We start from the raw sequence: 25279 nt of genomic DNA, 5'->3' as shown, positions 1-25279 counted from the left end.
ATGTGACATTGAGGGGTTAAACCCCCCAAAATGTAATATTGAAGGGTTAAACCCCCTAAAATGTGTCATTGAGGGGTTCGACCCCACAATATGTGACATTGAGGGGTTAAATCCCCCTAAATGTGACATTGAGGGGTTGAACCCCCACAAAAAAAGCGACCTTGAGGGGTTGAACCCCCCGCAAACGTGACACTGAGGGGTTGAATGCTTCCAAAATGTGACACTGGGGGATTCAACCCCCTCAAAAAGTGACACCGAGGGGTTAAATCCCCATAAATGTGACACTGAGGGGTTAAATCCCCAAAAAATGTGACATTGAGTGTTGAACCCCCGCCAGAAAGTGACATTGAGGCTTGGCCGGCCCTGCCCCGGGCGTGACATCGCGGCTCATGACGGTCACAGGGCTCCTCCGGGGCGGGGACACGGCCCTATAAATCCGCCCCAAAAGCGCCTTTTCCTCAATGAAAGGCTCGGGCAGGCAGAGCAGAGCCAGGGGAATCAGAAGGAGCAGGGACAGCGCGGGTTTTGTTCCGCTTTAAGTTCTTTTAGCCTTCCCGATTTTATTTTTTTCCCTCCCCCTCCCTCGCCACATTCCGGCTCAAGAGGCGACTCGGCGAAATGAAATATATTATAGGTATCGGAGGGTAAGTCTCTGCTAAAATCTGGCTTATTTTATGGTTTTCCTGGTTTAATTTTTGGGGGTTATTCATCTGGGATATAGGATTTGAGATATTTGAGGATATTCGGGATATAGGATTTGAGAGATAATACAACTTTGATTAGTGTTAATTCGTGGTGCTTAAATACAGCAGGGTCTATTTAAGACTACTTTAAAGACATCCACTTTTATATATTCTTTAATTTATATCTTAATATGTACTTTTAGACGTCCTTTTATTTGATATATCCTTTTATATATTTTATAGAATTTAAAGGATGGATGCTGCTTCAACGGAGAGCAGCACATCCTTTCATACAGACTTATCTGTATACATTTTATATACTTATTTGTGTTTTATACATATTTTTATATACAATTTTTATACGTTTATATATTTTTGGAGATACTTTCATCCGCAGTTTTATATATCCTTTTATAGTTTTAACAAGAGGGATGCTGAGATGGCAAAAACACTCAAGTAAATTTAGAGGCCAGATAGACCAAGAAAATTATTTTTAAATTTTCTCTGAAAGACGAAGAGGGGGAAAATCCCGTTTCTAATAAAATGAGGTGGTGGTGTATAAAGGGCATTGATTTTAATTTTAAAAAGTAGGATTTAAGGTGTGCTCGTCCTGGGACGGGGTGAGAGTGCGGCGGGAGAGTTCCGGAAATGGAACAGTGAAGGGTAATATGGGTTATTAGAATAATATATTAATAACATGCGACCGAGGGATTTATACCGCTTCAGGTTTAAAAAAAAGGGAGGAATAGTTAAGTTATTTAGGGCTTTTATATTAAACGGTTTATGGGGCGTGTGAGGGCAGCGAGGCCGCTCTATCTTGAGCAGCGGGGCTGCGGCTTTAAGGGACCGGCCATGGGGGCCCCGTTGCCTCTGGAGCCCGGGCTGTGAGGGACTGGCCATGGCGGCACCGCACCCTCGGGAGCCTGGATTGTGAAGGACCGGCTTTGGCGGCCCCTCAGGTGTGCGGACTGTGAGGGACCAGCCATGGCGGCCCCTCACGAACCCGGGCTGTGAGGGACCGGCCATGGCGGCCCCGTGGCTGTGAGGGACCGGCCATGGCGGGCCGCGCGCGCGCGCTCCCCTCCGCGCCTCCGTTGCGCGCGCGCGGGAACCGGCGGGGCCGTTACACGCGGCCGAGCGCGCGCGCGCGCGGGGCGCTGGAAAGGGGCGGGACCGGCAGGGGCGGCCACAGCCAATCGGCAGCCGGGGAAAAGGCGGGGCTGGGATCGCAGCCAATCGGCGAGCGGCGAGGGAGGGGCGGGAAATTCAAACGGGGGGCGCGAGAGGGGATGGGGACCCTGAGGGTCAATGCCGGGGTCCCCTCAGGGGCTCCCTCAGGGTCCGTGCCCGGGTCCCCTCAGGGGCTGCCGGGCCGGGTTCGGATCCCTCAGGGTCAATTCCCGGGTCCCCTCGGGGGCTCCCGCCGCCGGGCCGGGTTCGGATCCCTCAGGGCTCGGCTCCTTCAGCGGTGTCTGCCCCGCCGCGGGTCCCCGGGGCTCCCAGACCGGTTCTAATGCCATTCTTCCGCCTCTGTCTCGCCCCGCTCCCTGCAGGGTCACCAATGGTGGCAAAACCACCTTGACCAACAGGCTCGTCAAGGCGCTGCCCAACTGCTGCGTGGTCCATCAAGATGATTTCTTCAAGGTGAGTCTCCTCTTCCTTGCAGCGTTGGTTGTACATGCAGGGCAAGTAAATTTTGACAGCTTAGGAGTCACAAGCTTTCTGGTTTTGTGGGGGGTTTTATATATATATATTTGATTTTTAAATGACTGGGCAGGTGGGGAGTTCCTGACCTTTATAAATGCCACAGGAGCCTTTAAATGTTAACAACAGATTTAAATTTAGTACTGAATTCAGGCAGAGGTTATTTACTGTGCTCTGCATGAATGATTTTCTCCATATTGGGATTTCCCACGTTATTTTATTAAATTAAGAATGAGAGTGCTAAATTATGCTTCAAGATTTAAGCACCTCTATACTGGTTTAAATATGGAACGGGGGTTTATGGGGGAGCTTTTATAGTTCTGTACCAGAACCCAATTAAAATATTGCAGAGATTAATGCAGAAGACTTTCACTGCCTTCTGCCTGGGAGTGCAGAGCGTTCCTAAACCCTGCACATTTCATGGGAATGAGGATATCCCTGGACCCCAGCACCCGTGGAAGTCCAAGGGATGCAGGGATGGACTTGGAGCACTTGTAGGTCATCCCCAAAACATGAATTGCTCCAGCCCCAGCATGGTTTGCTCAGTGTGTGCTGCACAGATTTGATCACTTAGGAGCCCTTGGGGGAGGCATTCTGTTTGATTTTCCAGAAAAATCTGTAACTTCTCTTTTGAGTGAATGCCAACACGAGGAAAGCAGCAACTGAGCAACCAAAGTACTGCCATACCCACCTGCATTTTTATTAGAGTTCAAATACCTACTCTTTAAAAAACCATACATTCTAACACTTATTTAACTGCATCAGCACTTTAAAACTCCGGTATTATTTACAAACAACACCCTGTAGTATTGCACCGATTAACATAAAAATCTTTATCCAGAGTGGTTTGAGTGAGCCAAGGGAGCTTCCCAGTTGGGGTTGGGGCAGGCTGGGGCTGTGGCTGTCCCTGCAGGCCCAGCTGGGGCTGTGGCTGGCAGTGCCAGGGGTGGTTGTGTGCCAGTGGTGCCAGGTGCCGATGGCATCGGAGGGAACGGGTCCCGCTGAGGTTGCAGCAATGTTTTATTGCTCACTATATTTCAGCCACAAGATCAAATAGAAGTCGGGGAAGACGGCTTTAAGCAGTGGGATGGTAAGAGCAGTGTTCCCTATAGGATGCAGTAATGTATATTCTTTTCCTAAGTATTCATTTTCTTTTTTTTTTTTTTTGTTATTAAAAGCTTTAACAGTAAATTTCTGTAATTGTAACTTTACCGAGCTCTATCTGCTTTATTCTTTGGGAGCCCGTGGTGTGTGATGGTGTTTGATGGTGTCCCTTTTTCCCACCCACCCCTTTCTCCTGAGCAGTGTTGGATTCCCTGGACATGGAGGCCCTGGTGAGCACAGTGCGGGCCTGGATTGAGAACCCAGTGAAGTTTGCCCGCTCGCACGGGGTGAACGTCACACCTGGCTCTAGAGAGCCAGCCTCCCAAGATATCCATATATTGGTCATTGAAGGCTTCCTGCTCTATAATTACAAGTAAGGTTTGGAGAACTCTTCGTGGTTTGCCAGGGGAGATCCTTAAATCCCTCGTGCCAGAGCTAAAACTCCTTTTCACTAATTTCCCCTTCCTGCCTTGTTCTGAATTCTCATCCCGGAGAGTTTCCTGCTGAAAAATGTAAAATTAACTCCTAAGTGTAGAAGTGAGGTGAATTTAAGTTCTGATTTAGGGCAGAGCCTTGAACTCCAGGGGAGTTTCAGAGCAGGAATTTTGCAGGTTTCCCCTCATCCCCCCAAGAGCAAGGCAATAATCCATTCCCTGCCTGGAATCTGCTGGAATTCAGGAAGAGCTCTCTGCTGTGCTGGTTTAACACTGACTGCACTGAGCTCAGCGAGAGGAGCAAGTGGGGCAGAGACAGCTCCTGGGTGTTTGTGGAGAACCATGGAATCCCAGAAGGGTTTGGAAGGGACCTTAAAGCCCATCCAGCCTGGCCTTGGGCACTTCCATGAACGTGAGCTGAGGAGTTGCCCTGTCCCAGATTTTGCTGCAAACTGATTTTGGAATGGTGTAGGAAGAGCCAGGGTTCCCAGCCTGATCCTCCACAGGATCCCCCTCAGGACCAGTGGGGGTGTTTGGGTGGGAAAAGTCCCTGCTTGGGCCATTCTGCCCTTCAGAAAGGAGCTTTCCATGGTTTTGAGTTAACAAACCCTTGGGCTGTCTTCAACAGACACAAACCCCATAGAGGCAGAGAGATTTCTGTGGTGTCTGGGCTGATCTCATGCTTTTTGCTGTCGTTAAAAGTGACATATCCACGTTCTGTCCCTGTCCCCAGACCTCTGATCGAGCTGTTTGACCTTCGCTACTACCTGGCAGTGCCCTACGACGAGTGCAAGAGGAGGAGGAGGTGAGAATATCCCAGGGGGGGCATCCAGCCCTGCCCTCCTGTCCTTCACACTGCTCTGGGTCGTGGAGGCGTGCAGGGCTGGGCTTGGAAGGACCTTGAAGGTCCTTAGAGGTCATCTCATGGAGGGGTTGGGGTTGGAAGGACCTTGAAGTCCTTAGAGGTCATCTCATGGAATCATGGAGTGTTGGGGTTGGAAGGTCCTTAAAGGTCATCTCATGGAATCATGGAGGGGTTGGAAGGTCCTTAAAGGTCATCTCATGGAATCATGGAGGGGTTGGGGTTGGAAGGACCTTAAAGGTCATCTCATGGAGGCCCTGCTATGGCAGGGACACCTCCCACCACCCCAGGCTGGCCTTGGGCACTGCCAGGGATGGACATTCACAGTTCTGGGATGTGTTGGTGCCATGAGCTGGGTTTGAGTGGAAATTGGACCAGAAGGGGAGGAAGGGAGTTTGATGTGGTCAGCCTGGGATGATGGGCTGGGCTTGGAGAGGACCTGAGATGGAGCCCAGCCATGAACCCCTCACCACTGACCACGTCCCCAGGTGCCCAAACACAGGCATGGGCACTGCAGCACTGCCTGGGCAGCCTGTGCTGATCCCTCACAGCCCTTCCCATGAGAATTTATTTTCCCAGCTGCACCCAGGCCCCTCCCTGAATGAATGAATTCCTTCTCCATGTCATTGATTGCAGTACACGGAATTACACCGTGCCCTCCCTGAATGAATGAATTCCTTCTCCATGTCATTGATTGCAGTACACGGAATTACACCGTGCCCTCCCCGAATGAATTAATTCCTTCTCCATGTCATTGATTGCAGTACACGGAATTACACCGTCCCCTCCCCAAATGAATTAATTCCTTCTCCATGTCATTGATTGCAGTACACGGAACTACACCGTGCCCGACCCCCCAGGGCTCTTCGATGGCCACGTGTGGCCCATGTACCTCAAACACAGGAAGGAGATGGAGGACTCGGGGGTGGATGTGGGTGAGTGTTCCCCAAACACAAACCCTTCACTCCTGGCACTGGGATTTAAGGATAAGTGGGTGATTTCATTGCAGGAGACTTCCACTGGGATGATGCAGGGGGATATTTTTACTGCCAAGTTGTAATCCTGGCCTACTTTGGATAAATGCTGGCAGTTTTAGAGCTAAGAACTTCTCTCCTTTGTTTTGTACCCTTAAAGACTCAGAGGGGACAGAAAACTCCAAAAGCAAAACAAGGGATTTATAATGGGTAAGGATTTCATAGGCCATTGTATTTTCAGGATGGGTCTGTTTTTCCAAGTTGTCCTTTGGGTCAATAAAATACGAAATATTTAAAAACTAATCTCCCAAAATCTTATCCTGCTGGAAAGCCCAGCCTGACTCCCCCTTTTGTCTCCCAGTTTATTTAGATGGCCTGAAGTCCAGGGATGAACTCTACAACCAAGTGTTTGAAGACATTCACAACAAGCTCCTAAATTGCTCATAGGTAACTAAACTGCAGAGGGTGGAGGATGAGGGATTGCTCAGGGAATTTCACAGTTTGGGGCTCACCCTTCTTCCCTTCACCTTTGCAGGGTTGGGAGGACCCCGAAGATCCGTGTACAGCGCTGTAAATAATACTGGGAAGTGGGAGTGGGAATTGGTGTGAACTCCTCTCCCACTGCCCTTTGGCAAGTCCCTTCTGTATATAATTGAAAACTGAGGATAACTTATTCCCACCACACGGACAGGATGGCCTGGGTGGGGTTTATTTTTTAATTATTTTATATTCTGCTGGCTTACAGAGAAGCTGGAAACGGCATTTTTATAGCAGAGCAAGTAGAGCTGTGCTGGGAAAACAAAGAGAGCTGCTGCAGACAGAAAGGCTTCGTGCAAGGCTTTGTTTGTAACATCACCAACTCAGTAAAAATCCACTTCAGTCTCCTTCTGAGGTCCTGATTTAACTCATCACTCAGCTTTGTTGCAATAAAACGGGTGTGAAGCTCACCCAGAACACAACAGCAGCCCCTTTTTCCTGGGTGTGTGGAAATCCTCAAAGCTCCTTGCACGTGTCCCTGCTTGGGTTTGGGTGCTCACATGGCCCAGCCAGGTGGGAATGGCTCAGTTTGTGAATTTAAACCATGAGGTGAACGGGGGGATTTCTGAGGGAATGAGAAATGAGAACTGTGCTTCCCTTGGAGCCATTTCAGGCATTAAAGGTAAAACAGCATCCAGATTTCAGCCTGAGAGAGGGCAGTGCCATCCCTGAAGAGAAAATGAGAACTGTGCTTCCCTTGGAGCCATTTCAGGCATTAAAGATAAAACAGCATCCAGATTTCAGCCTGAGAGAGGGCAGTGCCATCCCTGAAGAGAAATGAGAACTGTGCTTCCCTTGGAGCCATTTCAGGCATTAAAGATAAAACAGCACCCAGATTTCAGCCTCAGAGAGGGCAGTGCCACAGTGCCATCCCTGAAGAGAAAATGAGAACTGTGCTTCCCTTGGAGCCATTTCAGGCATTAAAGGTAAAACAATATCCAGATTTCAGCCTGAGAGAGGGCAGTGCCATCCCTGAACCTGTGTGGGCCCTGCCATACAAGATTTTGGGGCCTGAATTAAAAACTGCTCTGGAAAAGCAGCTGCTTTTAATTAATTAATTAATTTAATTTTAGTTAATAACCCAAAAACCCACCAAGGGGGGCTTCCAGCAGCCCGAGGGGAGCCAGATCCATCTCCTTGTGCTCGTCCCACCCCGATGGTTTCCCCGTTGTCCCAGGCAGGGATGGCATGGCATGGCCGAAAGGGATGTGGGGACACCACGCCACAGTGGTGGCACTGTCCCCAGGCAGGGACACTGCTGTGAGCTGTCACCCTGGGGATGCAGCCGGGGGGTTTCCCTCTGCCTGCTCCGCTTGGTTTAAGAGCACAGAAGCGTTTGGGGTTTGTGAGGACGTATAAGGGAAAAGCCCTCGCTCCCATCTCCTGCCAAACTCTGGGAAGCAGAAATGGGAGCCTAAAAAAGGAATTTTGGTGTCTGTGCACAGAGGGGAAACGTCACGGGGGGGGTGGCAGCTCCAGCTGCTGAGAGGGGCTGGAGCAGAACGTCCTGGGAATGTCACAGTGCTGGAACCCCCAGGGGCAGCACAGCCCGTTCCTGCAGGCCTCGGGATGGGGAGATTTGTGCCATCATGAATCACACCCCAAATTCTCCTTTTTTAGAGCTATTCTGGTGTTATTCTGTGCACCCACGTGAGTGAGATCCCCCTGCTGCTCCGGGGCTGGGGTGAACGACCGGTGACTTCCAGGAGCCTTTTGGGAGTGTGAAACCCAAAGCCTGGGCAGGAGGAGAATGCAGGAAATGTTTCTCACTATGTGCCCTTTGCCCAGCCCAGGAACAGCCGGGGCTATGGGATTTCCACACATCCTTTCACCCACTGCCCCTGCAGAGCTGGGGCTGCACCAGCCCCACAGACAGGGCCTGGGTGGGCACCCTGAGCCCCCAGGTGTCCCCTCACTCACGTGGCCAGGGCTGGTGGCCCTGCTGGACACTGGGACAGCCCGGTCACCTCCCCTGGCAGCCAAGAGCCTTGGCAGGGAACACCAGGCAGATTAAATGGTCACAGGTCCACGTGTGCCGTGCACGGGGGTGAAACCTGCACCTGCTGGGACGTCAGCAGGGACAGGGACAGGGGGCACAGCCCCCCTGGTCCCCAGGGAGCCACAAGGGACACAAAACACTGACAAACCCTAAATGGAGCAAATCCCCTGGGCCCGGAGCTGAGCTGGAGGTGAAGCCACCCTGGCCAGCCATGCACTGGCATTTGGCATTTGGCTGGTGATTCCCCAGATCAAATTCTGCTGCAGCTGGGCTCCAGGGGCCGCAGGCAGTCGGGAAGCCCGCGGTGCTCCCAGGGAAAACGTGCTCCCTGCTGTGGTAAACGGGGGAAACGTGCTCCCTGCTGTGGTAAATGGGGAACCGTGCTCCCTGCTGTGGTAAATGGGAACCGTGCTCCCTGCTCTGGTAAATGGGAACCGTGCTCCCTGCCCTGGTAAATGGGAACCGTGCTCCCTGCTGTGGTAAACGGGGAACCGTGCTCCCTGCTCTGGTAAACAGGGAAATGTGGTAAATGGGGAAATGTGCTCCCTGCTCTGGTAAACGGGGAACCGTGCTCCCTGCTGTGGTAAATGGGAACCGTGCTCCCTGCCCTGGTGTTCTCTGGAACGTCAGAACGGTTTGGGACCTTGCTCCCCCTGTCCCCAGGAGTGAGGGATCTCAGGAACACCCCACAAAGCACCCCCAGACCTCCCTCCATGCCTACAGTGAGCTCACCCACCAGCACTGGGTTTCACAAGGAATAAAAAGCATTCTTCTCCCCAAATTAAGGAATTCCCTCTGGGATAGGAGCACAGTGGGGGAGTTGTCACCACAGGGCACATCCTTATCTCCCTCCCAAGCCCTGTCCCACCACGGCAGGAGCTGAGGCAGCCACCCCACTACACAGAAACCTTTATTGTGGGAAAAGGGGGAGCCAGGGCTGGGACAGGGGCACAAGGGGTGCAGCAGCCTGGGGGGAATGTGGGGTGCAGGGGGGGCTGCGGAGCGTGAGGCCACACAGGGATCAGTCCTTGGTCCCAGCCCGTGCGTGGCTGCTGCTGCAGTGCAGAGGGGAGCTCTGCACACCAAGCCCCCACGGGACCCGGGTGACAGGGGGGGACAAACGTCCTGGGGAGTGCAGGAACAGGAGCCAGAGAGGAGCTGCACGTGGCACAGCCCCAGCACCCCGAGGAGGGGCTCCAGGGAGGCACAAACCCCCCCTTAACACCGAGCTGGGGCACTGCCCGGGGGTGAGCAGGGGCACCAGGGGTGAGCAGGGGCACCAGGAGCAGCCCCAGCCCCCAGGAGGTGAGCAGGGGCACCGGGGATGAGCAGGGGCACCAGGAGCAGCCCCAGCCCCAAGGGAGGAGCAGGGGGAGCAGCGCAGCCCCCGGGGGTGAGCAGGGTTAGCGGATGCTGCCGTCGCCCTCGCTGCTCTGCAGCTTCTCCCTCTCGATGGACCACACCAGCTCCTGCACAAACTTCATCTCCGAGGCCACCTGCTTGGCCAGGGCCTCGTAGTGGTTCTCCAGCTTGCGGTAGCGCCGCTTGAGCCCGTTGGCCGCCTGCACCACGCTCTTGGTCTCCTCCTGCGCCTGCTTCTTCAGCGCCTCCGTCTTGTGCAGCTCCTGCCGGATCTGCCGCAGGTCCTGGCTGATGCTCTCGTTCTCCTCTTTGTACCACGACTCCTTCTCCTCGTAGATGGACAGCAGCGCCTCGATGTCCTCCTGGAAGGACTTCTTGTTCCTCCCCAGCTCTCGGAGGCTCTCCTCGGCCGCAGCCACCTCCTCCATGACCTTGGAGAAGCGCTCGAAGTTGATGTAGGTGTTGTTGGGGGGCATGCTGGAGTGGGATTTGATGGTGTACTCCTTGAGGCGCGTGGTCTTCAGCCGGCGCCGCTCGGGCTTCTTGCCGCTGTCCTCGTTGCGCACGTTCCTCCTCTTGATCACCTGTGGCAGGGACAGCGGTGGCTGCAGCAGTGTCACAGGCAGTGCCACCAAACTGGTCCCCACAGGGCTGGGGGAGCAGCAGAGCCCTGGCCCCGGGGGGTCAGCACCCGAAAATGCCGATTCTTTGACTTCTCACCTTAATCCAAGGGTGCTCCAGGCTCTGGGCGATGGTCATTCGCTTCCTGCAAGCACAGCACGCTGGGATCAGGGCAGAGGCTCTGCTCCTCTCTCCCTGTTACAGCCCTGCAAAAGCAGCTTGGATCCTGTGATTGAGCCTTGCCGCACTCAGGGCCCTCCAGGCAGGGGCTGCATCCAGCCCCCAACCCCTCAAACTGCCTCCCAAGAGAAACAGGCAGAGGATGATGTGGGAACCTCCTGTTCCCACTGCTCCTTCCCAAACCCGGAGCCCTGGGGGCCCAGCTCAAACCCCCCCAAACCCCAGTGGAGCTCCTGCACCCTCGGGGTGATCCCAGAGTTCACCCCACCCTGGTGCAGGCAGGGGAGAGGGAGCTGCCTGTGCACAGCAGGGTGGGCAGGGGGGACTGTCCCCTCTCCCAGAGACACCCCCAGCTCTGCTCCCTGTCCCTCACTTGGGGTCCTTGACCAGCAGGCGGCGGATGAAGTCCTTGGCCAGCTCGCTGGTGTTGCTGAAATATTCCTCATCGAAGTCGTAGTTGACAGCAGAGATGTTGGTCAGCGTCTCCTGCTTTGTCTCCCCCAGGAATGGGGAGGCTCCGCTCAGCCTGAGGAGAGAGTGGGTTGGGAACACCCCAAAAAGGCTCCAGCCCGAGGTGGGGGGCTCATCCTGCAGCCCTGTCCCCTCCAGAGCTGCCTCATACTCACAGGATGTAGGTGATGACCCCGATGCTCCTGGAAGAGAGAGGGAGAGGAGGATGAAGTCCCACAGAGCTCTTGGCACCAGGGGTTTGGCTGCTGGAGCCATGGAAGGGGCTCAGGAGGGGAATCACTCACCACATATCAGCCTCCAGCCCCAGGGGCTCGTAGTTCACAATTTCTGGGGCTTTAGGAGGAAAGGGCAGAAAATGGATTTATTGTGGGGGAAGGAAGCCTGGCCCCATGGACACATCCTGGCAGCAGCACCAGAGTGCTGGGTGTCTCTCCAGGGTTAATCCAAAGCTTTCAGTACCCCGAGGAGCCCCCAGGAATGCTCACCTACAAACTCTGGGGTCCCAAAGATATTCTTGAACTCGTTGCCAGCCTCAATCTTGTGGGCGATCCCAAAGTCGATGAGTTTGATGCGAGGGTTTGGCACGTTCTTGTCCAGCAGCATGATGTTCTCTGGCTGTGGGGGGAGAGGAGCTGGGGCTGTCCCTACACAGCAGCCTGGGGGAGCTGCCCTGGGCTCCTCATTCCAGAGGAGAGGATGAGTGCCTCCAATTAGGAGAGATCCCAAACACTAGAGCGGAAGGATGACTGCCCCAAGCTGGGAGAGATCCCAAGCACCAGAGAGGATGTGCCTCAAATGGGGAGAGATCCCAAGCACCAAAGGAGAGGATGAGATCCCAAGCACCAGCCCCACTGCTCTGCAGGAGTGCACTGACCCTCACTGATTTCCAGACCCCACCTGGGGGCCCATCCCTGCTCCCAGTGCTGAACACAGGGTGTCTGCAGCTCCCAGAGCTCACCTGGGGCTCATGTCTGCTCCCAGTGTGGTGTCTGCAGCTCCCAGAGCCCATCTGGGGCTCATGTCTGCTCCCAGTGTGGTGTCTGCAGCTCCCAGAGCCCACCTGGGGGCCCATCCCTGCTCCCAGTGTGGTGTCTGCAGCTCCCAGAGCTCACCTGGGGCCCATCCCTGCTCCCAGTGTGGTGTCTGCAGCTCCCAGAGCCCATCTGGGGCTCATGTCTGCTCCCAGTGTGGTGTCTGCAGCTCCCAGAGCTCACCTTGAGGTCGAAGTGGGCGATGCGCTTGGAGTGCAGGTAGTGCACCCCGTCCAGGATCTGCTTGAGGAACTGCGTGGCCTCCTCCTCCGTCAGCGACTCCTTCTCGGCCAGGAAGTCGAAGAGCTCCCCGCCGGACACCAGCTCCAGGATGAGCACCACGTCGGTCTTGTTCTCGAAGATGTCGTGCAGGGTGATGATGTTGGGGTGCTGGATCTCGCGCAGGATGTCCACCTCGCGCTCGATCTCCTCGCGGCTCACGCCCCTGCGGCTGGACGACAGCCGCCGCTTCTTGATGAACTTGGCCGCGTACTCCAGCCCCGTCTTCCTCTCGCGGCACTTCCTGACGATGGCGAACTGCCCGCTGCGGGGAGAGGGAGCTCAGCACGCCCTGCCTGGGCACGGCAGGATGAGGGTTTCATCCCAGGAGTGCCATGAGGAGAGGGAGCCCAGCACGTCCTGCCTGGGCACTGCAGGATGGGCACTGCAGGATGGGCACTGCACGATGAGGGTTTCATCCCCGGAGTGCCATGAGGAGAGGGAGCTCAGCACGCCCTGCCTGGGCACTGCAGGATGAGGGTCTCATGCCAGGAGTGCCATGAGCTGGGATCTGGGGATGCCCACCCACTCCCGGAGCAAACCCCAGGCTCTGGGGTCTTGGGAGACCCCAAAGCCCTGATGGAGAAGGCAGGTGGAGGGGAAATACCTGAAATCAGAGAGACTGCACATGGACCTGAGACTCTTTTACACCTTTATACATCCCTGAATCATGGCCAGGGAGACACCTTTATACATCCCTGAATCATGGCCAGCAAGACTCCTTTACACCTTTATCCATCCCTGAATCATGGCCAGGGAAACTCCTTTATACCTTTATACATCTCTGGATTATGGCCAGGGAGACTCCTTTATCCATCCCTGAATCATGGCCAGGAAGATTCCTTTATACAGCCCAGGATCGTGGCCAGGCACCTGCACAGCCCTGGGGGACAGAGTGGGTCCAGCCATGGCCACCACATCCCTCCCCATGGCTCACAAACAACCCCAGCCACAGAGAGGCAAAAGATCCTGCAGCAACTCCTGCAAGTTCCTCTGCTTTGATAAAAACCCACTTAAGTGACCCGGAACGCTTTTGCTGCCCCGGTGCCCGCGGGGCTGGCGCGGCCGAGGCAGCGCTGGAGGATCCCGAGGCAGGCAGCTCCCCCGGCGCCGCCTCTGCATCCCGGCTGATTAAATCCCATCTGCGGGCTCTGAGTCACCCTGGATCCCTCCCACAGGCGCGGGGCCAGGCGAGGAGAGCCGGAAGCCGCCAGCCCCGGACCGGAGCTCCACCGGGAACAACGTTAATTAACGCTTTTAAAAAAACCTCCATCTGCCAGAGATGGCTGAGTGTGCACAGCCCGGCCCTGCTGCCTGCAGAGGGGCACAGGGACAGCGCGGGAAGCCAGCAGGCGGATCCAGCGGAGCCCCCGGCGGGGCTGCAGCCGTGGAGACCCCCGAGAAGGCAGCGGGACGAGCCTCACCTGCCCAGCTCCTCTCCCATCTCATAGAAATCCTCCACGCTCTCCTGGCGGAAGGTGGACATGGCTGCGGGGCCCTCGGAGCGGGAGCCGCCCCGCCGCTGCCAGCGCTGGGTGTCAGGAGCGGGAGCAGCCGGGGATCAGCACCTGTGGCGCCGGGAACAGGGGGGCTGAGTCCCGGAGATCACACTGATACCCAAGGACCAGCGCCGGGAACAGGGGGGCTGAGTCCCGGAGCTCACACCGACACCCAGCACAGGGATCCCGGGGGATGCACAGCCCCGGGCCGGGCGGCAGAACCACGGGCTCATTCCCGGGTCTCACCACACCCCAAAAAGCCCGGGGATAGAGAAGGGAAGGGGGCCACAGCCTCTCCCTGCTCCACAGGCCCCACACCCGCTGTCCACCCAATCCTCATCCCTTTCCTGGCCCATTTCCCCTCCGCTGACCCTCCCTGCCCCACAGCCCCCAGACCCACTCAGCTCCCGATCCCTGCACATCCCTTTGCAGCCCCACAGCCCCTCCCCACCCAATTCCCCAGAGCCCCTCTCGCACCCACAGCCCCCCAGTCCCTCCCCGTCCCTTCCCTTCTCCACATCCCCCCCATCCCAATCCCCGCCCCTCCTTTTCCAGTCCCACAGCCCTTCCCCACCCCAATTCCCCAGAGCCCCTCTCACACCCACATCCCCCCATCCCTCCCCATCCCAATCCCTGCCCCTCCTTTTCCATCCCCTCCCTATCCCACAGGCCCCCCAATCCCTCTCCACCCCTTTCCGACCCGCAGCCCCTCCCAGCCCCACGGCCCCCCCATTCCTCCCTTTCCTTCCCCACCCCACCCCACAGGCCTCACCACCCCCACGCACCGCTCCCCGCGCCATCCCTCGCTCCCCACGCCACGCAGCCTCCGTCCATCACCCCTCTCCCCCCCGCACGGCCCCTGCCGGTCCCACACGGCCCCTCCCGGACCCCTCATCAGCACCGGCCCCCGCTCCCAACCTGGGCCGCCGCCGCCCGCGCCGCCGCCGCCACATTCCAGCACAGCAGGCCCCGCCCCCTCCTACACCAGCCCCGCCCACCTCCGCATGAAGCCCCGCCCACATCGCAGCACCCCCATTCATCCAAGCCCCGCCCACTCCCCGCCAGAGGCCCCGCCCCGCCGCTCGCGGCCGGGTGGGCGGGGCCAAGGTGGCACCACCGCTTCACTCCCACCAGAGGGCGCCACCCTCACCCTTAAAACCCCCAAAAAATTCACTTTTCGTCACCATTTATCCAATTTTATTAATTCCAGTGGCACTAATACAGGCGGCGATGGGCACGACGGACAGTCACGCTGCAGATAAGGCATCCTCACCCCCTCTCTCTTTCCCCCCATTTTCCTTGTCCTCTTTAAGCACGCCCCCACTCCCTTCTAGGCCATTCTGCAGCAGTATTTTTTTTTTTTTTGAGTCAAATAAATACAGAATTGGGCAGATCTAGTGGAAATGTTTTAGTTACAATGGCAAAGATGAGTCATGTGCAACACAGAAACCTATAAGGCTTTTTTTTTTCTTTTTGTTTGTTTTCCTCATTTGAAGTTCTCAAAATCGCTATGAAACCCATTTAATTAACAAGATGGTGGTCACAGGCGTCTAGCCCCTGGCGGCATGGGTGATAACGCTAATTAATTAAATTTTTCCTGCTCTCCCAGAGTTCCATGAGTGTCATTAGAGTTTGTCCAGGAAGTTGTCGAGGGCAGGGATTCCTTCCTTGAGCCCTTTGCGCTTGCGGGTCTCGGCCACCACCTGGGCTGGCCGGGTGGCACTGTCGAAGGGGTCCCCGGGCAGGATCTGCCAGTGGTCAAAGACGCACTGGGGGAAGGCCTGGCCACCCGTGTTGGACCTCAGATCTGCTGTGAAACCTGTGAGGGACAAGACAAAACGTGAGGTGGGACTGGAGTGGTTGTAGTTCAATGTTGCACCCATGGATAGACCTTTCCTCCTTTCCATGGAGGAACCCTGAGCAGCTCTCAAAAGCCTCCTGAGATCCCAAACAATGGGAGGTGGGAATGGAAAAAATGCTCCAGGAAGAACTTAAGAGACCATTCCAATGCCTAAAACTGGAGAGGGACTTTGGACAAGCATATGGAAGGACAGGACACAGGGAATGGATTCCCACTGCCAGTGGGCAGGGATAGATGGGATATTGGGAAGGGATTGCTGGCTGGGAAGGGCTGGGATGAATTCCCAGAGCAGGTGTGGCTGCCCCTGGATCCCTGGAAATGTCCAAGGCCAGGGACAGTGGAAGGTGTCCCTGCCCATGGCAGGGGTGGCACTGAGGACACTCAAATGTCCCTTCCAACCTAAAATGTTCTGCACCCTTGGTCTCTTCTCCCAGGCAACAAGTGACAGGATGAGAGGGAACACCCCCAAGCTGTACCAAGGGAGGGTTGGAGATTTCCAGGTTAAGTTTTTTCCCCAGAAGGATGGTCAAGCCTGGCACGGCTGCCCAGGGCAGTGCTGGAGTCACTGTCTGTGGATGTGGCACCTGGGGACACGGCTCAGTGCTGGGTGAAGGATCTCCTGAGGCCCTGCCCAGGGCTGTCCCTCCCAGGATGGCCCCAGCACTCACCAAAGGACTCATTGACAGGCAGGTAGGCCTTGACCACGAACATGGGGGTCCCGGCCACCTGGGTCTCCTCAAACACGTGGCCACGTTTCCTGTTCAGCACTCCATAGATGCCTCCCACCACCTGCTCCGGGCACTGCAGGAGAGACCAGGGTCAGGACTGCACCCAGCTGCTGTTCCCCCTTCCCTGAGGGCTGGCAGGGGCTGGGCTGTGTTGTGATTTCAGGGTTTACCTCAGAACCTGGGTCCCTCCCCTGAAGATTCCCTCCCAGGTGTGTCAGTCCCCTCTCCTTTCCCCTCCCTGACCCCTGCCCAGCACTGTCTGTCAGTCCTGGAATTCCAGAAGGGATTGGGCAGATTTAAAGGATGCCCTCTACCCCTGGGGGGCACTGGGCCATCCAGGTGTCCTTTGTCCCTCCCCTCCTGTCCCTGGCTGGTGGCTCCCTGCCCCTCTCCCTGGGGTTCAAAGGAACAGCAACCACGGGCTCAGGGAGTTCTGCTGGAGCTGGTGCTGCATTCAGAGGCCAGAACAAAGCTCTGGATCCAAACCCTCCATCAGAACCAACTCCTTTCCTTCACCATTGCCTTAAAGCTTCTCCACAGAGGGAAACCTGAGGAGCAGACTCCATCCCACCACCACCAGAGCTCCTGCAGACCTGGACTTGTCCCCATGGGCCCAGTGCAGCACCCAGCTAGCCAAAGGTGTCTGTGGGGTGAAACACCACACACCCAGCCAGCCAAAGGTGTCTCTGGGGTCAAACACCACAGTGCCACTATTTGGTTCAGCACCAAGGGCCAGCCAAGCTGAGGCAGGTCCCACCTGTGACATTGGTGACTACCCCACCAGGGCTGCTCACCTGGATCTCCACCAGGTAGATGGGCTCCATGAGGCGGGGCTGGGCGGTCAGCACGCAGGCGTAGAGGCAGCGCCGCGCCGTGGGGATGATCTGGCCGCCGCCGCGGTGGATGGCGTCGGCGTGCAGGGTCACGTCGTGCACGTCGAAACGCACGGCGCGCATGTTCTCCTCACACAGCACCCCCTGCCAGGGCACAACGGGGGCACACGTCACCAGCCTGGGCACTGCCACGTGGGTGCTGCTGCCCTGGCTCACAGGAGCGCTGTGGAAGCAGCTCCTCGAGCAGCAAGCCCACCCAGGTGCCGCTCCATCTCCCTGCTGAGGGATGAACCTTCAAACCTACAAAGGTTGGGCTCTGGGAGGTCTTTCCCAACTTAAGGGGCACCAGCTCCCAGCCCTGTGCCATCACTGCAGCATCCTTGTGATCAGCTGAGGTTCAAGCCACAAGAGCTGTCACACATTTATGGTGCTGAAACCCAAGTATTTGGCCAAGGGAAATGGGGTGTTTTTTGGTCTCAGTAATGTCACAGAAGTTGCTGGCTCGGAATCTCCCTCAGACTGAAACTGAATGGTAAACAGGAAAATGAATTCTCCTGTTGCTGCTCCCAGTTTGTCAATTTACCCTGCAGTCCTGTCTAATCCTGAAAATAATTGCTAGATAAAGCCAAGACCCTCAGAGCATCTTTCCTCCTGAAGCCAACTGTGTAATTCACTGGTCTGTTCAGATATTACATTTTGCTCCATGAGAAGCATTACAAAAATAAGGATGTGTTGAACCCTGGATGCCACCCAGAACTAGACACCATGCCTCACCTCTTTTGTGGCCCACTGGAAGCCGGCCACCACGCTGTCCTTGATCTCGTTGAGGTACTGCACTCCCTTGGTGATGTCGGTGAGGATGTTGGGGCCGGTGCCGTCGGGCCCGAAGCACCAGATCTTCCTGGCCTCGGTGACGTCCCACTCGTACTTCTCGGCCAGGTACCGCGCCCGCTGCTTCAGCTCCTGGCGCGCCGACACCTCGCCCTTGTCGATGTCCTCGGCCAGCCCGTCGGGGAAGGGCCGCGCCTTCATGTACAGCCGGTTGTGTTTGTTGGGGGACTTGGAAAGGCACATCACGTTGGACTCCTCGCTGACCGTCTCGCGGTACGACACCACGGGATCCGATTTCTGCGGGACAGGGGGGTGTGAGGAACCACAGCTGGACAAACCCCCAACCCTGAGCCCAGCCAGCACTCAGCCTCTCTACCTTAATGGGGATGCAGGCGTGGTCCTCCTCCAGGTCCTTCAGGCAGATCTCCAGGTGCAGCTCCCCAGCGCCAGCGATGATGTGCTCCCCAGACTCCTCAATGATGCACTGGGAACAGCGGGTGAAGTTCAGAATGAGCCACAGCCACAAACACCAGCAACACCCTCTGCCTGTCTGTGTCTGACCCACAGAGCTACTTCTAGATGTTCTCCCCACCGATCTGCTGGTATCACAGCACCAAGCCGGGGACCATCACCCAACTCAACACTTCCCCAGGAGTGGAGGCAGCATCCTTAGATCCATCCCTGCACCATGCACTCACCTGCACCATGGGGTCAGACTTGGCCAGGCGCTTCAGCCCCTCCACCAGCTTGGGCAGGTCGGCCGGGTTCTTGGCCTCCACGGCCACGCGCACCACGGGGCTGACGCTGAACTTCATCACCCTCATGTTGTGGGCGTGCTCGAAGGTGGTGATGGTTCCAGTCTTCACCAGGAACTGGTCCACACCAACCAGCCCCACGATGTTTCCACAAGGCACGTCCTCGATGGGCTCCACGTAGCGGCCCATCATGAGAATGGTCCTGAAGGGAAAGGTGGGTTAGTGAGGTTGGGATGGGGAGGAGATCCCAGTGAGCCCATAACCAAGCACCTTGACAGGCCTCAGACACGAGAAGAGACCTGAGACAGCACCAGGACCCCTCAACACCCCAGCCAGGACACACCTTTGAATTGGCTTCAGGTACAGATCCTCCTTCTTGCCAGGGGTGTAGTTTGGTCCCATGATTCTGACTTTCAAGCCAGTAGAGACGAGACCAGAGAAGACACGGCCAAAAGCGTAGAAACGTCCCTTGTCAGAGGTTGGCACCATTTTGGAGATGTACATCATCAGGGGGCCTTTGGGGTCACAGTTCTTAATGCCTGGCAGGGGAGAGAGACCAGGTTAGCGCAGAGGTATTGATGGATCTGGTACCCAGCCCAAACCCCAACTCAAGACTTGCACCCACTGTCACAGCCCAAGGGCTTTTGTCTGGACAAGAGGAAATGGAGAATGGCTTCCCACTACCAGAGGGCAGGAATAGATGGGACATTGGGAAGGGATTGTTCCCTGGGAGGCACAGGGTGCCCAGGGCAGATGTAGCTGCTCCTGGATCCCTGGAAGTGCCCAAGGCCAAGCTGGATGGGGCTTGGAGCAGCCTGGGACAGTGAAAGGTGTCCCTGCCATGGCAGGAGATGGGGCTGACCTCCAAGATCTCTTCCAAACCAATCTATTCTGAGATTCCATGGAAGATCACATCACCAAGGAATGTCTTCAACAAATCCAGGCTCAGATGGACCCTCTGGCTACTCTGAGATTGCTCAGTCAGCTCAGTGCTCCAGAACTGAGCTGTGAGCCACTAAACTGTTTGATCCATGCTAGAAAAGATACAGACTCAATCCCAGACATTCCTGAGCTGTGCACATAGAGAACAAGCTGGTCACAGGCGTGCTGGAGCTGAGGCCTGGCAGCAAAGCAGCAGCTCCTCCTACCTATGGCAGCCTCATCGTCAGGGGGGCCCTCGTAGAGCAGCTCGCAGCGATACTTCTGGGCTGTGACGGGGGAAGGCAGGTGGATGGTGATCATCTGCAGCAGGGCATCTCCAGCTGGCAGCCACCGCCTCATCACGGCCTGGGCAGAGCAGCAGGACCCAGTCAGAGGGTTCCCAACAGGGTTCACCTCCTCCTCCTTCCCCACTTCCCAAGCAGGTTGATGTTGACACAGCTGGAGCAGCACAACTGCTCAGCTGCTCCCCAGAGAACTCAAACCAGCCTCACCTTCAGCAGGGGTTTGCCCTCCTTGTCCTTGTCCTCACTGTCCAGCTTGATGTCCAGTTTCTCAATCAGTTTAGCAGCCTCTTCCTTCTTGAAGTTCATGATTGCATCGAAAACCTGTGACAAGAGCAGCCATTGGAGCACTGACCCAGTCTGGAGCAGCTGCACCTGCAGAGAACTCCTGCTCCTCCTCAGCACCCAGCCTCCCCCCAGGGGACACAGCCCATGTGCCCCCAGGTGTGTCAGACAGCTGAATTTCTTCAATCAAACACGTCAGGTCAAAGTGAAGAAATTTTCCATCATCACGCACGGAATAGAAGCGCAGAGCGGGAGGTGCCGGCCAAGGAGGAACCTGAGGAACTCACCTTGAAGATGGGGTCAAGGATGAGCTGGCAGAAGGTCCTGGGCAGTTTCTTTCCATCAGGGCTGGTGGCAGATTTGCTGAATTTGCCAGTAGCAGGGTCAAAGTATCTGTGGAGAGAAGGAAATCAGACGAATGTCCATGCTCAGGTCAGCTCCAGACACACAGCTTGTCCTGCCTGCTCAGGGCAGAGCCCAGGGCTGCTGAGGAAGAGCCATTTCCTGCCTTCCCCCTCCTTCAGCCTTCCAGCACTCACCCAAATGTAATGAACTCCTGTTAAACCAGGCACAACCACACCCTGCCCCTTTACCCACCCTCTGCAGGGCCAGGCTGCAGCCATGCAGAGCTGATCTGGAATTCAATCACCACCATCCCCTCCTCACCTGTCTCCCCACAGCTTCTTCATCATGTCCTCGACTTTCTTGGCACGCTCGGCCGGGCTGAGCTGGGCATCTCCCTTGGCAGCAAACTTTGCCACGTACATCTCAGCAAACTGCTTCAGGGTGAAGGCCCAGCCGTGCAGGCCTGAGCCAAAGCCCACGGTCCCGAGCACCGGGTCAATCTGAGGGGGAACAGCAGAGCTGGGTCAGGGGGGCAGCCTCAGCCCATCCCAAAACACCCCAGTACCAAATGGGCCTCCAGGACACTGAGATTCTGGATAGTTCTGTGCCAGTGACCACTCTGAGGGCTGGGACAGGCACCATTTTAGCTTTGCACCATAGAATTGGGTTGGTTTCCCTCCACTCCCAGCAGGTGTGTGCTCAGGTTCATGTGCAGATAGAACTCCCATTCTTTCCAGGAGGAGCAGGAAGGCTTGGACACCTCCAGCTTGTCCTCAGAACCTGACACCCACAGCCCTGCTCCCTTCCCAGGAACATTAAGGTGGGAAGGCACCATTAGGACCATCCCATTCCACCCCTGCCATGAGCAGGGACACCTTCCACAACTCCAGGGTGCTCCAAGCCCCATCCAGCCTGGCCTTGGACTCTTTAGGGACTGGGCAGCCACAGCTGCTCTGGGCACCAATCCCAACCTTTATTTGCTCAGGCCTTGAACAGGAAATTTGGGAGGGGAGCCAGCAGGAGCCCCAAGCCATCCCAAGCCTGGGAGCTCAGGCACCCTCACAATCTCACAATCCCCTCCTCCACCCGGGACAGGGAACTCTCCCTGAGGGAGCTGCTCCCTCTCCCCACAGCGGCTCCATCCCATGCCCAGAGCCTCCCTCACTCACCATGATGTTGCCCATGGGGCCGCTCTCTCCCTCCCCGTAGGTGGAGATGATGACGTTGACGTTCTCCACGATGCGCTGGAAGGTCTGGTACAGCTCCTCTGGCTCCAGCTGCAGCTCCAGCAGCGCTCTGTCCATCTTGTTCATCATCAGCACGGGCTTGATCCTCTCGGCGATGGCCTGACGCAGCACGGTCTCTGTCTGCACGCACACGCCTGCCAAACACACCCGCAGTTAGCAGAGAGCTACCCCCAGCTCCAAATCCCAGCTCCAAACCCCCCAAATCCTCTCCAGCTGCACGAAACCTCACCAGAGACACAGTCCACGACCACCAGGGCACCGTCAGTGACTCGCAGAGCTGCGGTGACCTCTGAGGAGAAGTCCACGTGCCCGGGGGAGTCAATGAGGTTGATCAAGAAACCAGAACCATCCTTGCTCTGCTTGATGAAGGCCAAGTCGTTCTCAGAGAGCTCGTAGAACAGAGAAATGGCTCTGAAAGAAAGAGAAACCATTAAAATGATGATCTGTGTTGTTCTCTGAAGTTTAGAAGTGTTTTCCCCCACACAAACTGCTGCCACCACTGGAGGTGGCACCCAGTGCTCTGCTCTGGTTGACAAGGATGGAGTTGGTGACCTTGGAGATCTTTTCCAACCCCAATGCTGGACTCCAGGATTTCCTGAAGTGTATTCCAGGGAGGTCAGGGTGTGAGATAACAGGAGCACAGACTACAACCTGTCCTTCCTCAACCACAACCTCCTCCAGAATCCCCACCTCCTCCAACTCCCTGCAGTCCTCCAGCACCCATAAAGGGTTCCATTCCCAATTCATTTATTTAAGGTTTTCTTACTAATCCAAACTCCTTTCCAGCCCCAGAGTCCTCACACTCCCTGTGGCAGCACAGCCACCAGGGACATCCCCAGACATGCTCCCAAGGTCTGCACACCACATCCACGGTTCATCCAACAATCCTGGTGCTCAAGTGGGAGGATGAAGCTCCTGCTTCCCCAGCAAAGAACTGCTCAGTGACTGAGCACAAGTTTGCTCCACCATTCAAGACCCTCATGAGCAGAGATGAGCTTCGGGACTAGACCAAATTTTCTTCCACTTCCTGGAAGAGCCCAGCCCAGGGAGCAGCAGGAGCCCGAGGGAGGGCACTCACGTGGATTTGATGGTGATGCACCGCTCCTGCTCGTCCTTGCGGGTGTCGGTGAATCGGGTCTCGCCGGCCCGAGCCGAGGCGATGATCCCGGCCTTGCACACCAGGGAATCCGTCAGCGTGGACTTGCCGTGGTCCACGTGGGCGATCACGGACATGTTCCTGATGTTGGCCTTTTTGTCCATGATGGCCCGTATCTGGTCTACTGTGAAGTTCACCTTGAGGGAGGGGAGAAGGGGGACTCAGCGCGTACAAAACCAGCTTTGGCGATTCCAAGGAAGCCGAATCGCCCATAAATACCTGCCATAATCACGGTGACACCACCTCTGCCTGGCTGACAACACAACCCGCAGCAAGGGCACCGCAGCGGGGCTGCGGCACCAACCCCTCCCTGCCCCGTGTCCCTCAAGCCGCGGTGTCAGCGGGTACGGGGCACAAATCGCCCCCAAAGCCGAGCCCGGGCCGGTGCGGGTGCCGGTGACAGCCCAGACCGCAGCGTTACATAAGGCACGACCGGCACCGCAGCGCCCCGTCCCCGGCGCCGCCACCGCGCTGCCACATCAGTGCGGCCGCTCCCGAGCCCCGCGGGCCAACGGCAGCCCCGGCACCGACACCGGCGGCTCCTGTCGGCTCCGGGGGTGTCACGGCCTTCCAGACCGGCCCCCTCTCGCCGCCCCACCCTCGCCCCACAGCCGCGGCCCAGCCCGGCAGCACAGGCCGCAGCCACCACCGTGTGACCCGCGGCGGCCGCGGAACCGCCATCCCCGGCGATACGGGAAGCGCGGCAGCCGCTGATCCCGCCGGGAGCGGCGGGGGGCGGCGGGGGCTCACCATGGTGGCGGATGGCGGCGGATGCTGCGGGGCGGGGGGGTCACGGCAATGGCGGCGGCTCGGCCCTGTCTCGCTGGCGAGCGCAGAGCGGGCGGAAGAGAGCGCTGACGTCAGCCGGAGCCCTCTTATAGGGCGGCGCCGCCGAGGGGCGGGGCCTGCGCAGAGCGCGTGCGCGGCCGCGCCGCTCTATCCCGCGGACTCTATGGTCGGGAGGCTGTTCCGCCTCGCCGGCACCACGTGGGTGTCCCCGCGGCTGCACCGGGACCGCAGCGAGGCGACACCGGGGGAACAGCGACCGGCAGCGACAGCCCCGCCTCGCCCCGGCTGCAGCGGGTTGAAAGTCACGCCGGCAGCGGGAGGGGCGAAGAACCGGCCCGGGGCACCGGGGTCGGTGAGGCCGCCCTCAGAGCCGGGCACGGGGGCTCGGCACTAGCAGAAGGCGGTACGGCCGAGCCCGGTGGCAGGCAGCGGCTCTGGGCACCGGAGGGTCCGGCCCGCCCCGCCCCGGTCCCGCAGGGTGCCCGCAGTGCGCATGCTCCGGGCGGGCCGGTGCTGCAGCGCCCCCTGCGGGCGGGGAGGAGCGCGGGGGCAGCACCGGCCGGAGCTCCCGCCGGGCCCGGGGACACCGGGCTGGCACCGAGCTCAGCGCCCGGGCTCCAAACCGTCCCTGTGCGCCTTCATCCGCCTTAGAGCCGGCAGGAATGACGGGGTGAATGGTTTGGGTCGGAAGGGACACGGAGGAACAGCCAGTGCCATGGCAGGGATGTTCCACCATCCCAGGGGCCTCCAGCCTGGCCTTGGGCACTGCCAGGGATCCAGGGGCAGCCACGGCTGCTCTGGAAATTCCATCCCAGCCCTTTCCCACCCTCCCAGCCAGGAATTCCATCCCAAAATCCCATCCAGCCCTGCCCCCTGGCAGTGGGAGCCATTCCCTCTGAGCTGTCCCTCTGTCCCTCGTCTCTCTGTGTTTCTTGTTGGGTCTCTCCAGGTCCTGGAGGCCACAATGAGCTCACCCCAAAGCTGCTCCTCTCCAGGCTGGCCAATCCCAATTCTGTCTCTGGCAGCTCCCAAAGCCCCAGCACAGCCCCAGGCTGCCCGTGTGAGGCAGGGACAGGCAGGACGGCCATGGAGGGACACCCAGGATGGCTCTGGGCCCGGCTCTGCCACAGTGACAGCATGAATTCTCGGCCTTTGGGGTTTCCATAGCAATCTGGTGGGGGTTTAGCACCGACCCTGGCTTTTGCCAGCCTAGAAGGGAAAACTGGGAAACCTGATTAACATCCTGCTCTTCCTGAGAAAGTGCTAATTGCCTTTTTCTTTAATTAGTATGTGGGATCGATGGCACGGAGAGGAAAGTGCTGGAAAACCTCACCCAGTGCAGCAATTCACCCCAAACACTGGAGTTACCTTGAAATCATCCAGTCCAACTCCTGGCCCTGCACAGACACCCCAACAACCCCACCCTGTCCCAGAGCGTGTCCCAAAGGCTCCTGGAGCTCTGGCAGGGTGGGAATGTGCCCATTCC

At 57.3% G+C, this 25279-nt stretch overlaps 3 protein-coding genes and 1 non-coding gene across 5 annotated transcripts; 1 reads left to right on the top strand and 3 right to left on the bottom strand.

Moving 5' to 3' along the window:
- The first annotated feature begins 493 nt into the window (after nucleotides 1-493).
- NMRK2 (nicotinamide riboside kinase 2) lies at nucleotides 494-6720 on the top strand. Its single transcript, XM_058040881.1, has 8 exons — nucleotides 494-644; nucleotides 2237-2327; nucleotides 3429-3477; nucleotides 3693-3864; nucleotides 4659-4730; nucleotides 5616-5722; nucleotides 6123-6208; nucleotides 6297-6720. The coding sequence occupies exons 1-7, from the start codon at nucleotides 619-621 to the stop codon at nucleotides 6206-6208; spliced, it is 603 nt and encodes a 200-aa protein (XP_057896864.1). The 5' UTR covers nucleotides 494-618; the 3' UTR covers nucleotides 6297-6720.
- A 2470-nt stretch (nucleotides 6721-9190) lies between these two features.
- Nucleotides 9191-14742, bottom strand: DAPK3 (death associated protein kinase 3). Of its 2 annotated transcripts, none has more exons than XM_058040818.1 (9): nucleotides 14659-14742; nucleotides 13666-13809; nucleotides 12146-12506; nucleotides 11417-11546; nucleotides 11216-11264; nucleotides 11087-11113; nucleotides 10834-10986; nucleotides 10380-10425; nucleotides 9191-10243 (listed from the first exon to the last, which is right to left on the bottom strand). In XM_058040818.1, exons 2-9 carry the CDS (start codon nucleotides 13725-13727, stop codon nucleotides 9701-9703), a joined length of 1371 nt encoding a protein of 456 aa, XP_057896801.1. In that variant the 5' UTR covers nucleotides 13728-13809; nucleotides 14659-14742; the 3' UTR covers nucleotides 9191-9700. The 2 variants fall into 2 exon arrangements, with proteins under 2 accessions (XP_057896801.1, XP_057896802.1); XM_058040819.1 differs by having other exon boundaries at nucleotides 14629-14713.
- Nucleotides 14743-14914: 172 nt separating this feature from the next.
- EEF2 (eukaryotic translation elongation factor 2) lies at nucleotides 14915-23857 on the bottom strand. Its single transcript, XM_058040908.1, has 15 exons — nucleotides 23755-23857; nucleotides 22927-23141; nucleotides 22078-22259; nucleotides 21771-21982; nucleotides 20923-21101; nucleotides 20544-20649; nucleotides 20182-20295; nucleotides 19897-20035; nucleotides 19092-19287; nucleotides 18692-18950; nucleotides 18370-18477; nucleotides 17937-18290; nucleotides 17124-17306; nucleotides 16270-16402; nucleotides 14915-15559 (listed from the first exon to the last, which is right to left on the bottom strand). The coding sequence occupies exons 1-15, from the start codon at nucleotides 23755-23757 to the stop codon at nucleotides 15366-15368; spliced, it is 2577 nt and encodes an 858-aa protein (XP_057896891.1). The 5' UTR covers nucleotides 23758-23857; the 3' UTR covers nucleotides 14915-15365.
- Nucleotides 20419-20487, bottom strand: LOC131093793 (small nucleolar RNA SNORD37). Its single transcript, XR_009115617.1, has one exon. It is a non-coding gene; the product is annotated as a small nucleolar RNA SNORD37 (small nucleolar RNA).
- Nucleotides 23858-25279: the final 1422 nt, after the last annotated feature.

The sequence above is a fragment of the Melospiza georgiana genome, chromosome 26 (assembly GCF_028018845.1).
Source record: "Melospiza georgiana isolate bMelGeo1 chromosome 26, bMelGeo1.pri, whole genome shotgun sequence".
NCBI classification, from domain to species: domain Eukaryota; kingdom Metazoa; phylum Chordata; class Aves; order Passeriformes; family Passerellidae; genus Melospiza; species Melospiza georgiana.
Note: the sequence above shows the minus strand (reverse complement) of the source record. Positions and strands in the feature narration are given on the sequence as shown.